At 46.9% G+C, this 14,793-nt stretch overlaps 1 protein-coding gene across 1 annotated transcript in view; it reads left to right on the top strand.

The window, feature by feature from the left end:
• Nucleotides 1-14,793, top strand: part of GHITM (growth hormone inducible transmembrane protein) — a 77,700-nt gene that overhangs the window by 41,459 nt on the left and 21,448 nt on the right. Inside the window, exon 6 of the mRNA XM_088463081.1 lies at nucleotides 7,621-7,729. Within this exon, the coding sequence (XP_088319207.1) occupies nucleotides 7,621-7,729 (109 nt within the window). The remainder of the gene's footprint in view (nucleotides 1-7,620; nucleotides 7,730-14,793) is intronic.

The following is a 14,793-nucleotide window of genomic DNA, read 5'->3' as shown; positions in this document are numbered from 1 at the left end:
GTGATTGTTACTTTAAATTAACTTTCTACTTCAGGGTCCATAGGGGGTCCACAGGGTTGACCTTGGGGTATAGCTGGATCTGGATCCACGGGCACCACGCAGTTAAAGCTTTCACTGCTCCCAGGATGCACTTGGGTCCGTCCTCCTCTATACCCCGCCCCCGAGCCACAGCACCTCAGTTTTAGTTGGTGCCCGGCCGGAGTCGGGTCACCCTGTTGCAGTGGGGCTGCAGGAGCAGCCCCATAGCTTTATTTTAAAAGAAAAATTTTTTATTTTTTTCTACTTTTTTTACACTTTTAGAGCGGCAGCATCAGACTGTCCTTTAGGACGTCCACGCTGCCGCTCCTTCTCCCCGCTGGTGCCGCGACGCCAGTACAGCTCTGTGGATCGCGGCGGGACCCCAGAGCCTGTACTAGCCGGGCTCTGGGGACTCCCTTGACTGCTGCCGGACGCGACGGGGATCAGGTAAGCTGCTGGTCGCCGCGTGCGGCGGCCGCTGATACTTTATATGCAGTCAGAAGCCTCCGGTCTCTGGGGACAGACCGGAGGCGCTAGCGGCGGCGGCGGGCTCCCCCTCTATAGAGAAATACCCCGCGTGTCCGCGAGACCACCAGTGTAACAGGCTGGTAGCGGGACCGGCAACCCGGGGGTTAATTGCTAGCCAGGGGAGGCAGCCTTCCCTGTCTAGCGGTTCCTCCCCTCAGCTCAGCGCGCCTTTCAACTAGCAGTCTTGCGTCGCTGAGCTCTCCCCTGCTAAAGGACAGTGTACACAGCGCTATAGCCCTCACAGACACTGAATCTGGGCGGTTGATTGTAGCGGAAGGTAAAGCCATTGAGGCCTTGGAGGATACCTTTCCTGATGAGGCTCCGGCTATCCAGAGAGCGTTAGTGGGACAGATGCGGGATGCAGCTTCCTATATCGGGGAAGCGGCTTTTGATGCCAGCCTGCTCACTTCTAGGGTGTCGGCTGCAGCGGAGTCTGCTCGGCGCTCCCTGTGGCTGAGGTCCTGGAGGGCTGATGCAGATTCAAAAAAGGGTCTGGAGGCCTTGCCTTTTAATGGTGATTTACTATTTGGTCCGGATTTGGACAAGATAGTGGATATTTTGGCTAAGTCCAAGTCGGCTTTCCTCCCTTCGGCCTCTGCGCCGGCTAAAGTGAGGAGCTCTGCCTTTCGGTCCTTTCGGGTTCAGGGTAAGGCCAAGGGCCAGTCCTTCCCGAGACATTCGGCGACCAAGGCCGCACCCAAGCCCAAGAAGCAGGCATGGAGTGCTCGGCGTCCTTCTTCCAAGCAGGAGGATAAGCCTGCTGCCTGATGGGACGGGCCTCTCTCTGGGGGACCCCAGAGTGGGAGGCCGACTTCTCCAATTCGCCCAGTGTTGGCACAATACCACCACGGATGCCTGGGTTCGAGAAGTAGTCTCTCAGGGGTACGCCCTGTCTTTTCGGTTCAGGCCGCCCCACCAGTTTTTCTGCACGAGTCCTTCTCTGGACAAGACCAAAGCTGGACAGATTCAGGTAGCTATAGAATCCTTGCTACAAGCAGGGGTCATTGTTCCCGTTCCGCAGTCTCAGCGTGGGATGGGGTACTATTCTACTCTGTTTCTGGTGCAGAAACCCAATGGTTCTCATCGCCCTATCCTGAATTTGAAGTCTCTGAACAGATACCTCAGAGTTCCCAGGTTCAGGATGGAAACGTTACGTTCCATCATTCTGGCGATGGAACCCGGGGATTATATGGTCTCCCTCGATATCCAGGACGCCTATCTCCATGTGCCCATAGCTGCGGCACATCATCGGTATCTGAGGTTTGCTATCCTGAACCATCACTACCAATTTCGGGCGTTGCCTTTCGGCCTTTCCACGGCTCCGAGGGTGTTCACCAAGGTGATGGCAGTTATGGCTGCCCACCTTCGGGGTCAGGGTATACGTCTGTTGCCGTACCTGGACGATCTTCTGCTGCTGGCGTGCTCCCCGGATGTGCTTCTTCGACATCTCCACCTGACCATTGCTTGTCTTCAAGCTCACGGGTGGTTGATAAATTGGAAGAAGTCCTCTCTGGTCCCATCTCAACGGATGGTCCATCTGGGAGCACTTCTGGATTCTTGTCAACAAAGGATTTTCTTGACTCCGGAAAAAGTGTCCTCCCTACAACTGAGGATACACAGTTGCCTGAGCAGTGGCAGGGTGTCGGTCCATTCGGCAATGAGAGTCCTGGGGTCCATGGTGTCGGCATTTGTCATGGTGGAATTTGCCCAGTTCCATTCCAGGCCCCTGCAGGGGCAGATTCTATCGGAATGGAACGGGTTACCTCACCGGATTCGATCCAAGATGCTGGTGTTGTCCCCGGAAGTGCGCCGGTCTCTGGCGTGGTGGCTTCAGTCAGCTCATCTCATCCAGGGCCGCCCCTTTTGGATCCCGGACTGGGTTCTGCTCACGACAGATGCCAGTCTCCGGGGTTGGGGGGCAGTGACAGGCTCGTTGTCTCTTCAGGGCCGTTGGTCGGCGGAGGAAGCCATCCTTCCCATAAACGTTCTAGAGCTGCGGGCAGTGTACCGTGCTCTACTGTCATCAGGCACAGTTCTTCACGGAAGAGCCGTACAGGTGCAATCGGACAACGCCACCACAGTGGCGTACATAAATCACCAGGGAGGGACTCGCAGTCGAGCTGCGATGTCGGAGGTGTCTCAGATCCTGGCTTTTGCGGAGTGCCACCTTCCGGCGATCTCTGCAGTCTTCATCCCGGGAGTCCTCAATTGGGAGGCGGACTTCCTCAGCCGTCACGACGTGCATCCCGGGGAATGGTCGCTTCACCCAGAGGTGTTTCAACTTCTCGTGGACAAATGGGGACTGCCGGAGTTGGACCTGATGGCCTCCCGTCACAACTGCAAGTTGCCCGTATACGGCTCAAGGACCAGAGATGCAGGCGCAAGCCTAGTGGACGCGCTGTCTGTGAAATGGACGTTTCACCTAGCGTACCTGTTCCCTCCGATCTCCCTGCTGTCTCGGGTGCTCAGAAAAATCAAACAGGACGGGGGCACGTTTCTGCTGGTGGCTCCAGCGTGGCCCAGGCGTCCTTGGTACTCCGATCTGAGGAGCTTGTCCGTAGACGCCCCGTTCCTTCTGCCTCAGCGTCGGGACCTGCTGTCTCAGGGGCCCTGCCTTTACCCGGATCTGGGTCGGCTGTCTTTGACGGCGTGGCTCTTGAGACAGCCGTCTTAAGGTCCCGGGGTTTTTCTACCTCTGTCATCGGTACCATGCTGAGGGCGCGTAGGCCTGCTTCGGCACAGATTTACCACAGGGTGCGGCACACTTACTTTCAGTGGTGTGAGTCCAGAAACTCAGGTGTTCAGGGTTTCTAGGATTTTGGCATTTCTACAGTCCGGTCTTGATCTGGGCTTTCGTCTTGCTTCCCTGAAGGTTCATGTGTCGGCTCTGTCGGTTTGGTTCCAACGACTGATCGCTACCTTGCCTGATGTTCACACCTTTTTCCAAGGTGTGCTTCGGATTCAACCTCCCTTTGTGCCACCTGTGGCTCCATGGGACTTGGCGGTGGTTCTTCGGGTCCTGCAGGGACCTCCTTTTGTACCTCTTGAGTCTATTGACCTCAAGTGGTTAACACTAAAAACTGTGTTTCTCCTGGCAATTGCTTCGGCCAGGAGGGTATCTGAGTTGGGGGCGCTTTCCTGTAGCCTCCCCTTCTTAATTTTTCAACAGGACATCGCACTCGTCCTGAGTTTTTGCCTAAAGTTGTCTCTAAGTTCCACATTAATCAGGAACTGGTGGTGCCAGCTTTTCAGTCACCTGATCTTTCAGCTGGTGAGGCTTCATTGGACGTTGTCCGTGCTCTACGAATTTATGTTGATCGGACTGCTTCGGCTAGAAAGTCCGATTCCTTGTTTGTCCTCTTTGGTATTCATAAGAGGGGTTGGCCTGCCAACAAACATACGTTAGCCCTTTGGCTTTGTTCTGTTATTAGGGAGGCTTATATACAGGAACGTTTACCTGTTCCGGCCTCTGTTAAGGCTCATTCCACTCGGTCTGTGGGTCCTTCTTGGGCTGCTAGACGTGGTGCCTCCGCTGTTCAGCTGTGCAAGGCAGCCACTTGGTCTTCCATTCAGACATTTTTGAGGTTTTATGCGTTTGACACCTTTGCCTCTCAGGATGCCTCCTTCGGGCGCAGGATTCTCCTTTCTGCTCAGGAGCGTCCCCGCCCTTAGTTGAACTGCTTTGGGACATCCCCATGGTCAACCCTGTGGACCCCCTATGGACCCTGAAGTAGAAAACAAGAGAGATGGTAAGAACTTACATTTGTTATCCCGGTTTCTACGAAGTCCATAGGGTCCACAGGGTGCCCGCCCTGACGCACCTGGCTTCAAATGGGCTGTGTGGCTGGTCACCGGTTTTCCGTCTCCCATTTCTGTGAGTATGGTTTCTTGTGTGTTCCAGTCTTCCTTCTCTCTGTTTAGTCTCCTCCTCCGGCCTTGGCTGCTTAAAAACTGAGGTGCTGTGGCTCGGGGGCGGGGTATAGAGAAGGACGGACCGAAGTGCATCCTGGGAGCAGTGAAAGCTTTAACTGCGTGGTGCCCGTGGATCCAGATCCAGCTATACCCCAAGGTCAACCCTGTGGACCCTATGGACTTCGTAGAAACAGAGATAACAAAGGTAAGTTCTTACCATATCTCTTGTTTTACTTCACTTAAAAGGTCAATTATGTGTATGTATGATATAGATATATAGATCTATATCATCAAAATAGTTTGTATTATGGGTATTTTGCGTATCAAAACATACTTTAAGCATTTTCAACAGTCACATGAACATTTCACAATGCCCCTACCCCCTCTCTGTAATATTTTTGTACATTACAAAATCCATGTTTTTGTGTGCAAAAACCATTCACTATAGCTTATCGAAAAGAAAAAAAAAATACTTAGTGTTAGAATTTATAATAGTTATGTATGTGAAACTGGTCAGGCATGTCACATAAGAATAAGTCATGTATGTGACATTATTTTGTTTTCTCCATAGAGATAAATTTTTGTTTTCTGATATTTTCCCTAGAGGTCATTTGTAGCAACTACCTGTTTAGATCACATTGGAGGTAAATACTGTATAATAGCTTGTGAGATGAGGGCATTAGAGCGATTCAGTCAAGTCTGCCCAATGTTTTAAAGAGGAAATAATTTACAAGCCAAAATCAACCCGATAGTGACTTTCAAATTATTGCTGGATTTATGTTGATGCCTGCATCTTGCAGGCTGTTCTATTTCCTCCATGGTGTTTAAAGGAAGGTAGTGGATTTCAAACTATAACATCCATATTTATTCTGAATCAAAAGATGAATATTAAACAGAAATCAAAGAAGGCTGAAAATCAGATAAGGTATTACCAGAACAAAAGAAGAATGATAACCGTTTTAAGCAGAATGTAATAAAATGACAGAAAAGGTTATGCCAGACAGAGGCCATAACTATGAGGCAGCTAAGGAACGACAGAGGAAATGTACAGCAGTCTAGAAGAAGGATAATTTTTAAGTTATCAGGTGTCTACTACCACTGCTGCTTCACCTTTCACCTATTAACATTTCTCAATCTCTTGGTAAGACAGTAATAAAAACGTCTTGCCAATATTACCACGATTAGGCAGTTGTGAGCAATTTGTTAGATAAGAAATGGTGGTAACATTATTTTGTCGATCATACATCGTGGGCCTGATTGAGTCTCACTCGGCCACGTCTTTTGCTGTGTCAGTGTCTTCATGCTAACGTCGTGGCAGATTTCTTTAAAATTGACACACCCACTTGCAGTGCTTTGCACCTGTGGAATTCGGTCTGTGTGCGTCTTTGGACACATCATCAACACTTGCACCAGCCCTATGGCAGGTGCAGTTTCTCCGTCTAAAGGAGCCTCTCCATTAGCAGATCTTTCTCTACGATGAAAGACAAAAGATTTATCCCTTGAAAATTCTTGGGGCTGCGGTGACAGATATCTGTCAAGAACATGATAGATTTTTGCAAACGTCGAACGATATTGCATGACATCATTCAGGGAGTGGATTTTTTTTTTTGTTTCGATTAATTTTCATTAAAAATATCGTTCGTCGTTTACCGCTTATAAACTGACAGATATTTCTAATATCTGTCAGCGATAAGCGATAATTGACCAACATGTTGGAGAGACGGAAGACAGTTTGTCGGCCGCGGGAGTGCGCATCCATCATCGTTCAGGGCCTATCCATGACAGTTAAATTGAACGACTGAACGATATATAGTTCAAATTTATCTGCTAATGAATAGGCCCCTTAAGTTTGGCATACTGTTTGAGCGATTGTGCATATATGGACACAGACGTTGTCAGCGGCACGCCCACGTCTGCTTAATTAGTCCCTTGTTACCTCACGGGAGCAGCCGCTAAAATCCACACTTCCTGCATTTAAATTCATTCTGCTTCTCTGTAGGGTAACAATTAGGACACATGCACTGCACTTAAAACATACGTGCATATTGGCTTAGCGTGCAACTCAGAATCGTGTCCTGCATGTAGTACTCCAGGTATGCATTTATAGATGAAATGACTGTTGGACATGCTTTGTTTAAAGCAGTGATGAACGTTGAATATTCAAAGTTTTGCTATTTTAGACCACAAAATGTTCTTTTTATTACAGTGATGATAAATTCAAATGTAAAACTCATAAAAACTTAATATTGTTGATGAAGGGCCTAGGAATTTAATATATGACCCATGTCACACACATGGGTCATGCTAAATAAATAATATATATTTTTGTAACATCTGATTATATATCATCTGTTAATATTTATTGTAGTAACCTCCTGTTCTTAATAAAGCACAGTCTGATCTTAATTTCTACATTTAACCTATATTACGCTAATTTTTTTTCTTTTTTGTCGCATGTCACCACGGTAACCAGGGGAGCGATTGGGCCAGCCTGTGTAGGTCATCATAGACCATGGGGAAGCCGCCAATCAGCGGCAGCCTCCAGTGGCCATAGCAACCACACAGATACCGCTCTGGGTGATTAAATCAAGTCACCATGACAACTGAAAACAATTCACTACCTAGAACTAATGCTGCCCTGGGAACAGTGCTAAGCATGTATAAAGTATAAAAAGTTATTAGTCATCTACATGCTATCTCAAACTAGGCAGAAAAAATATAATAAACTAGATCAGGTATATAAATATAAAATATAAACCCCAAACCAAAAAATAAAATAAAGAAAAAACCTAACTCAAACAATAACGAAGAAACTGTTTGAACTGAAGGTGTGTCTAATGTGAAGAATATATATATATATATATATATATATATATATATATATATATATATATATATATATATATATATATATAAAAAATAATTTATGTAAAATGTCACGTGAATGTGGAGTAACTCAAAAGCTTAATGTACACGAAACTAGTGGGTGTACACTTATGCCTCACCAAGCATATAATTAAATGACTCCCTACCATTTTTAGAATACATATCTGAAAGTGGATTCATTCACTGACCTAAATATAAAAAAATTATAATACGCCTAACAATGTACTAAGGTAGGTAGCGTGCTTTTATTTTACACTCTAATGTATTTTGTTTCAGGCTATTGGAGCAACCTTTGCAGCAATGATTGGAGCGGGTTTACTGGTCAGATCAATATCATATGATCAAAATCCTGGAGCTAAACATTTGTCTTGGATGTTGCATGCAGGTATGTTGGGTGCCTTCTGTGAGAAACTTGTTTAGTATGTTATCAAAAGATCAATGGCTTGCTGGGACAATTTTTTATATGTCATCTATATATTGTTTTTAAAGTCTGAGATATAAGTCTGTAAATGTTACTGTACTTTTAGGCTCAGCACTACAATGTTAAGTAAAAATGCATCTTTCTTCTTCAGGGTCCATAGGGCTCCACAGGGAGACATTGGGGTGTAGGTGGGACCTGGAAGACCAGACACCAACTGCAAAGCTTTTCAATCCCAGGAGGCTCCGTCCTTCTCCCTATTCCCCGCCCACATCCTGAGGGCACTTCAGTGTCATTGGTGTCCGGCAGGAGCTGGATCACCATTATAATGGGGCTGCAATAACCAGCCCAAGCTTTTATTTTATGATTTAATTTATTTTCTATTTTTACTGTAACGGGCGAGCAGGACAAGACTGTCCTCTGGACGTCTGTGCTGCCCCTCATCGCCCCTCTGTGGCGCTGTGACACCAAGCCTGTGCTAGGTACTCCTGGCGGGGCTCCGAGGGGCACTAGCTAGCAGGCTCCTCGGACCTCAAACTGCAGCCCGGAATTCAGGGGACAGGTAAGGCGGGAACTCGCATTTTTGTGCAGTCTTACCTCCGGTCTCAGGAAACTGACCGGAGGCACTGATGTGGACACTGGTGCGCGCACAACCCCACTAGACTACCGGGGCATATAATACACTGGTGCAGGGCATATGTAGAGGCCAGGGGACCCGGGGGTTAACGTCAGCAAGTGGAGAAGGCGCTCTCCCTGCTGCCCCTCCCCCAGTCCAGGGTGCCATTCCGCTGTGGTCTTCACTGTGGTGTTCCCTGGGCTGCTCCTCCCTCGCCCTCTGCCCCCTCAGAGAAGGGCAGTAGCCAGTTTATGCAAGCAAGTCTCCTGGATCGCTGGGCCCAGTATCCCTGTATACCTCTCCCACGGGCCAGGTCATACAGCGTTATATCCTACCAGCCACTGCGGTCTGTGTAGTTGATCTTAGTGCCCATTGCAGGCATGTAATGTTTTTCTGCGTTTGTATGTGACTTGTGCTAGCGCTAATCTCTACTTTCTATACTGTCAGCTTATAACTTTACCTTTAATCTACTATACCCTGACATACTAAGGTATTAAGGGGGTTCATTGTACCTCACATTTCCTATATAATTGTGAGGGCTATCACATACTTTATAGCGCGGTTGCACACTACACTGTGCCATATTATACATACTGCAGGGTGTTCACTGCACTGAATCATACTGTTTGTTTTATTATTCTTGTGGCCATGTCTGGCAGAGGAAAGAATAGCAAGCAGCCTGATGCTGCTGCTCCTACTCTGGTGTCTTGTAAGTCCTGCTCAGCAGGCATAGCCACAGAGGCCCTCATTCAGGAGGGTCTTTGTATTAATTGTTACACAGCCCCTCAGCCCCGGTGTCTCTCCCCTAGGACCTTACTATGGGCTGTCTTTTCACAAATGCTGGCAAAACTTGCTGACCACGGAGCAGTCCCAGTGGTAGCTTCCCCTGTGGGATGGCCACAGCAGGTACTCCCTGCAAATCCTTTGCCTACCCCATGGGTAGATGTACTGTCTACCTCAGTACAGAGTTTGGCTAATACCTCTGGATTTTCAGCAAATGCTGCAAAAAGAAAAGCCCTTTTACCTACTAAGCCTACTAAATGTGCTATGTTATCTTCTCAGTTAACACCGTTATCTGATGCTGATAAATCATCTGGGGAGGCAGAAGACACAGATCTTACACTCTCACTCCGTCTCAGGAGAAGAGAAGCCACACTCTAAACAAAATATACCTGCTGTTGTGAGAGCTGTTAAAACTGTTTTACAAATAGAAGAGGATGAACCCGCTCCTAAGAAAAAACACATACTTTTTAAACTAGGAAAAAGGTAGTTTTACCGGAGTTTCCTCACTCTAACCAGCTATCTGATCACGAGTTGAAGCTTGGAATATGCCCGGTAAAAGGTTTCAAATTCCAAAACTGTTCTGTTCCTTTTACCCTCTTCCGTGAAGGTCCCCTGCAGTGTATTCTCATGTAACACGTCTAGTTAAAAATGCCACCTTACCCATTCATACTGCAACCTCCTTGAAGGAGGCTACAGATGACGTATAGAAGCTTGCCATAAATCCATTTACTCTTACAGGAGCTATTACTTAAAATGAAGGTAATCGGAGCGACCAGCACTAGGTTCTATAATTTCCTCTTTAGATGTGATTTCTTTTTCCTTCTAGCTCAGCCAGAACCGCACTTACATAAGTGTTCTGGCAGGAGTGCATATAAAGGTTTCTTTGTAACACTGGGTCAAAAGTATGGCACTGTATATTGAAACACAGCTTCTCCCATATGAAGAGACGCTTACGTTCTGCTTCTGTCTCGAACGCTTAAAAAGGTTTCTTTGTACTTTTAAACTGGATACAATGTAAACTGCACACTTTTTCTTTAAGAAAGACACTTGCATTATAATCCTCTCTCGAATACACATCAAGGTTTCTTTATACTTTTCACACAAAGCCACCGTAGTATTCAAGCGAAGTGAAAGCTAGTTTATTTCCACAATCAGTATCGTCCAAAACAGGTGTGCAATATAATCAAAAAATTTATTCAGACGAATAAAACGCCCATAACCCATAAAAACACGAAAACAATATCCAGTATATTAATAAAAGTCCATTTGTAGATAAAATTCCATATATAAAATGATTTTAGCATAAAACAAGAGATGGGGATATGTTGGTGAAGCATGGCTTGTATTCTCCGGATGGTGTCCTTCTCTGTATGTCCACGGCTAGTCTGTCAACGCGTTTCAGAGATTCCGTTCTCCTTTTTCAAGGTCTTGAAAAAGGAGAACAGAATTTCTGAAACGCGTTGACAGACTAGCCGTGGACATACAGAGAAGGACACCATCCGGAGAAAACAAGCCATGCTTCACCATCAGCTACATCTTGGATCTGCAGCGCGGATGTTTAGCGGTGCGCTTGTATGGAACAACTGGAGGTTTGATAAGAGACTGATTTTAAACATATCCCTTTCTCTTTTGTTTTATGCTAAAATCATTTTATTTATGGATTTTTATCTACAAATGGACTTTTATTAATATACTGGATATTGTTTTCGTTTTTTTTTCGTTTGTGTGTTATGGGCGTTTTCGTCTGAATACATTTTTTGATTATATTGCACACCTGTTTTGGACGATATTGATTGTGGAAATAAAATGGCTTTTACTTCGCTTGAAAACTACGGTGGCTTTGTGTGAAAAGTCTCTAAAGAAACTTTGATGTGTATTCGAGAGAGGATTATATTGCAAGTGTCTTTCTTAAAGAAAAAGAGTGCGCAGTTTACATTGTATCCTGTTTAAAAGTACAAAGAAACCTTTTTAGGCATTCGAAAAAGAAGCAGAACGTAAGTGTCTCTTCATATGGGAGAACCTGTGTTTCAATATACCATACTTTTTGACCCAGTGTTACAAAGAAACCTTTATATGTACTCCTGCCAGAACACTAATGTAAGTGTGGTTCTGGCTGAGCTAGAAGGAAAAAGCAATCACATCTATTGAGGAAATTATAGCATCTAGCGCTGGTCACTCCGATTACCTTCATTTTATTTATATGTATAGGGTGTACTCATTAAGGAGTTGTTATAGCTGCTGGTTTTTGTTAATAGGCGCTGAGTTAAACACCATTTCTCTTCTATATATAGGAGCTATTGCTTGTCCTGCTAGGGTTACAGCCTGGGTGGCAAAAGCCATTGAGAGTTGGGTAGAGGCCCTAGAAGAGACCTTTTCCCCTGATGCTTCGACGGAACAGCTGTCCTACATTTCTCACATTAGAGATGCAGCCTCAGCAGCTACGGATACGGCTCTCCTGGCCTCCAGGATATCTGCCACTTCGGTAGTGGCCCGTCGTATTCTTTAACTACGTTCCTGGAAAGCAGTTTCAGGCTCAATATGGGCTCTGGAGTCTCTGCCTTATTCTGGAGACATCCTATCTGGTTCAGAATTAGATACAATTGTAACTACTTTGGCAGCTTCCAAGACTGTGTTCCTGCCCTCTGCATATAAATACAAAGCCTCGGACGTCATCCTTTTTGGTCCTTTTGCCCTTAAGGAAAAACCATGGATCAGTCCTTTCCACGACAACAGACATCACCCAAATCCTCCTAGCCTAGGGCCAAACTGGCCTGGGCTACTAGACATCCGCCTGCCAAGTCTGAGAACAAGTCTACAGCCTGACGGGGTGGGCCTCTCTTCCAGGGTGGGAGGCCGACTTCAATTCGCCCAGGTTTGGCATGAAACCACGTCAGATGTCTGCATAAAGGAAGCAGTCTCCCACGGATACACCCTCTCATTCCTGAATTCAGAAGTAATAATTTGGGTCCCCTCCTTACAGCAGGGCAAAGGCTATTATTCTACCCTTTTCTTAGTTTAGAAACCCAATGGGCCTCTTCGGCCTATCCTCAACCTCCAATCTCTGAACAAGTTTATCAGGGTGCCCAGGTTTCGTATGGAAACCCTCAGTTCCATTATCCTAGCTATGGAGCCTGGGTATTTTATGGTATCTCTAGACATTCTGGATGTTTACCTACATATACCTATAGCACCTTCTCACCAACAATATCTCCGATTTCCTATAATACAGCAACATTACCAATTTCAGGCTCTGCCGTTCGGCATTTCAGTAGCCCCCCGGGTCTTTACCAAGATCATGGCAGTTATGGTGGCCTCTCTTCGTCGTCAAGTGATCAGTCTGCTCCCATATTTGGACGATCTCTTGCTGTTGGCCAGCTCCCCAGAGACTCTTCACAGCCATCTACAGGTAACCATTGCCTTTCTTTAAATGCACGGTCGGCTGATCAACTGGAAAAATCTTCCCTAGCACCCTGTCAAAGGATGGTACATTTGGGAGCCCTCCTGGACTCTCGAGTTCAGAGAATCTTACGAATGGCGGACAAGATTTCAGCAATCCAGCACAGACTACGCAGACTTCTCCACAATCGCCGAGTGTCAATTCACTCTGCATTGCAGGCCTTGGGAACAGTGTTGGAGTTCGCACAGTTTCATTCCAGGCCCCTACAACACCTGATCCTCTCCAGGTGCAGCGGGCTACTCCATTTGCTCAAATCCCAAACAGTGAGCCTCCACCCTCCTCATACCAGAGGTTCGCCTGTCCCTAGCCTGGTGGCTACAGACTTCCCATTTGAACAAGGGTCGTCCCTTTTGGATCACAGACTGCGCTCTCCGCACCACGGACGCAAGCCTCCGAGGGTGGGGAGCAGTAAGCGGCCACCACTCCTTCCAGGGCCGATGGTCCCCAGTCGAGGCAGTGTTCCCCAGTCGAGCCAGTGTTACCAATCAATATCCTGAAACTTCGAGCCATCTACAGAGCTCTCACTCTGGCTCAGAATATTCTGAAAAACCGGCCAGTACAAATACAGTCCGACAACGCCACAGCTGTGGCCTACCTCAATCACCAAAGGGGCACTCAGTCAGTCAGCAATGACAGCAGTGTCCCGCATTCTCACATGGGCCGAACGCAATCTCCCAGCCTTCTACACAGTATTCATCCCGGAGATTCTCAATTGGGAAGCGGATTACCTCAGCTGTCACGACTTGCATGCAGGAGAGTGGTCTCTACATCCAGAAGTCTTTCAGCTTCTAGTTGACAAATGGGGTCTTCCGGAAGTTGATCTCATGGCCTCAAGACTCAACAACAAACTTCCAATTTATGGAGCCAGAACACAGGACCCCGCCGCAGCCTTCATAGACGCATTTTCGGTTAACATGAACTTCCATTTGGTATATCTCTTCCCTCCAATATCCTTCCTCAAGTACTTCGAAAGTTCATACAGGAGCGGGCCACAGCCCCGTTCATAGCTCCGGCTTGGCCCAGACATCATTGGTACTCCGATCTTCAAAGACTCTCCATAGACGTTCCTCTTGAACTTCCTCTACAAGTAGGCCTGTTGCCTTGGGGTCCATGTCTACATCCGGACCTAGCCTATCTGTTTTTAATGGCTTGGCTCTTGAGACATCCCACCTAAGATCTAAGGGTTTCTCCAGCTCTGTGGTCCAGACCATGCTCAGAGCACGTAAACAGCTTACGTTTACCACAGAATATGGCATACGTATTTCCAATGGTGTGCTCCAAGAAACTTGTGACCTGCAAGTTTTTAAGGTTTCTCGAATTCTTGCCTTTCTTCAAGCTGGACTGCATCTAGGCCTCGTCTAGCATCTCTGAAAGTGCAGGTCTCTGCTTTGTCTATCTGGAATCAGCGCAGAATTGCTACTATACCGGATGTTCACACCTACATGCAAGGTGTTCTGTGTATACAACCTCCCTTGGTCCCTCCTGTGGCTCCATGGGATTTGTTAGTGGTGCTCCAAGCACTTCAGGAACCTCCATTTGAACCCCTGGAATCATTGGATGTCAAGTGGCTCACTGTGAACCCTGTTTCTTCTGGCTATAGCATCTGCTCGGGTATCAAACTTAGTTGCTCCCCCATTTTAATATTTCATCAGGACAGGGCTGTTCTTCATACATGCCCAGGTTTCCTTCCCAATGTGGTTTCTCGCTTCCACCTGAATGAGGAAATTGTGGTTCCGGTATTTAATTCACCAGACTTCTTGACAAGTGAGGCCTCGTTGGCTGTGGTCCGTGCTCTGAAGATCTACGTGAACCGCACTACTTCCATCAGGAAATCAGACTCCCTCTTTGTCCTGTATGGATTCCAGGGATGGTCAGCTAATAGACTCTAGCCAAATGGAATCATATGACTATCTAACAGGCTTACACTTAGACTGGCCTTCCTGTGCCGGCTTCAGTATCTGCTCATTCTACTCGCTCTGTGGGTCCTTCGTGGGCAGCCCGGCGTGGTGCTTCAGCTGAATACCTATGCAAGGCAGCCACCTGGTCATCTATCCACACCTTAGTTGGGTTTTTATGCCTTTGATGCATCTTCCTCTCAGAATGTTTCCTTCAAGCGTAGGGTTCTCCTATCAGCTCTAGAGCGTTCCCGCCCTTGAACAACTGCTTTGCGACATC

Source organism: Taudactylus pleione, unplaced genomic scaffold (assembly GCF_031769625.1).
Source record: "Taudactylus pleione unplaced genomic scaffold, aTauple2 ptg001314l, whole genome shotgun sequence".
In the NCBI taxonomy this organism is placed as follows: Eukaryota; Metazoa; Chordata; class Amphibia; order Anura; family Myobatrachidae; genus Taudactylus; species Taudactylus pleione.
Note: the sequence above shows the minus strand (reverse complement) of the source record. Positions and strands in the feature narration are given on the sequence as shown.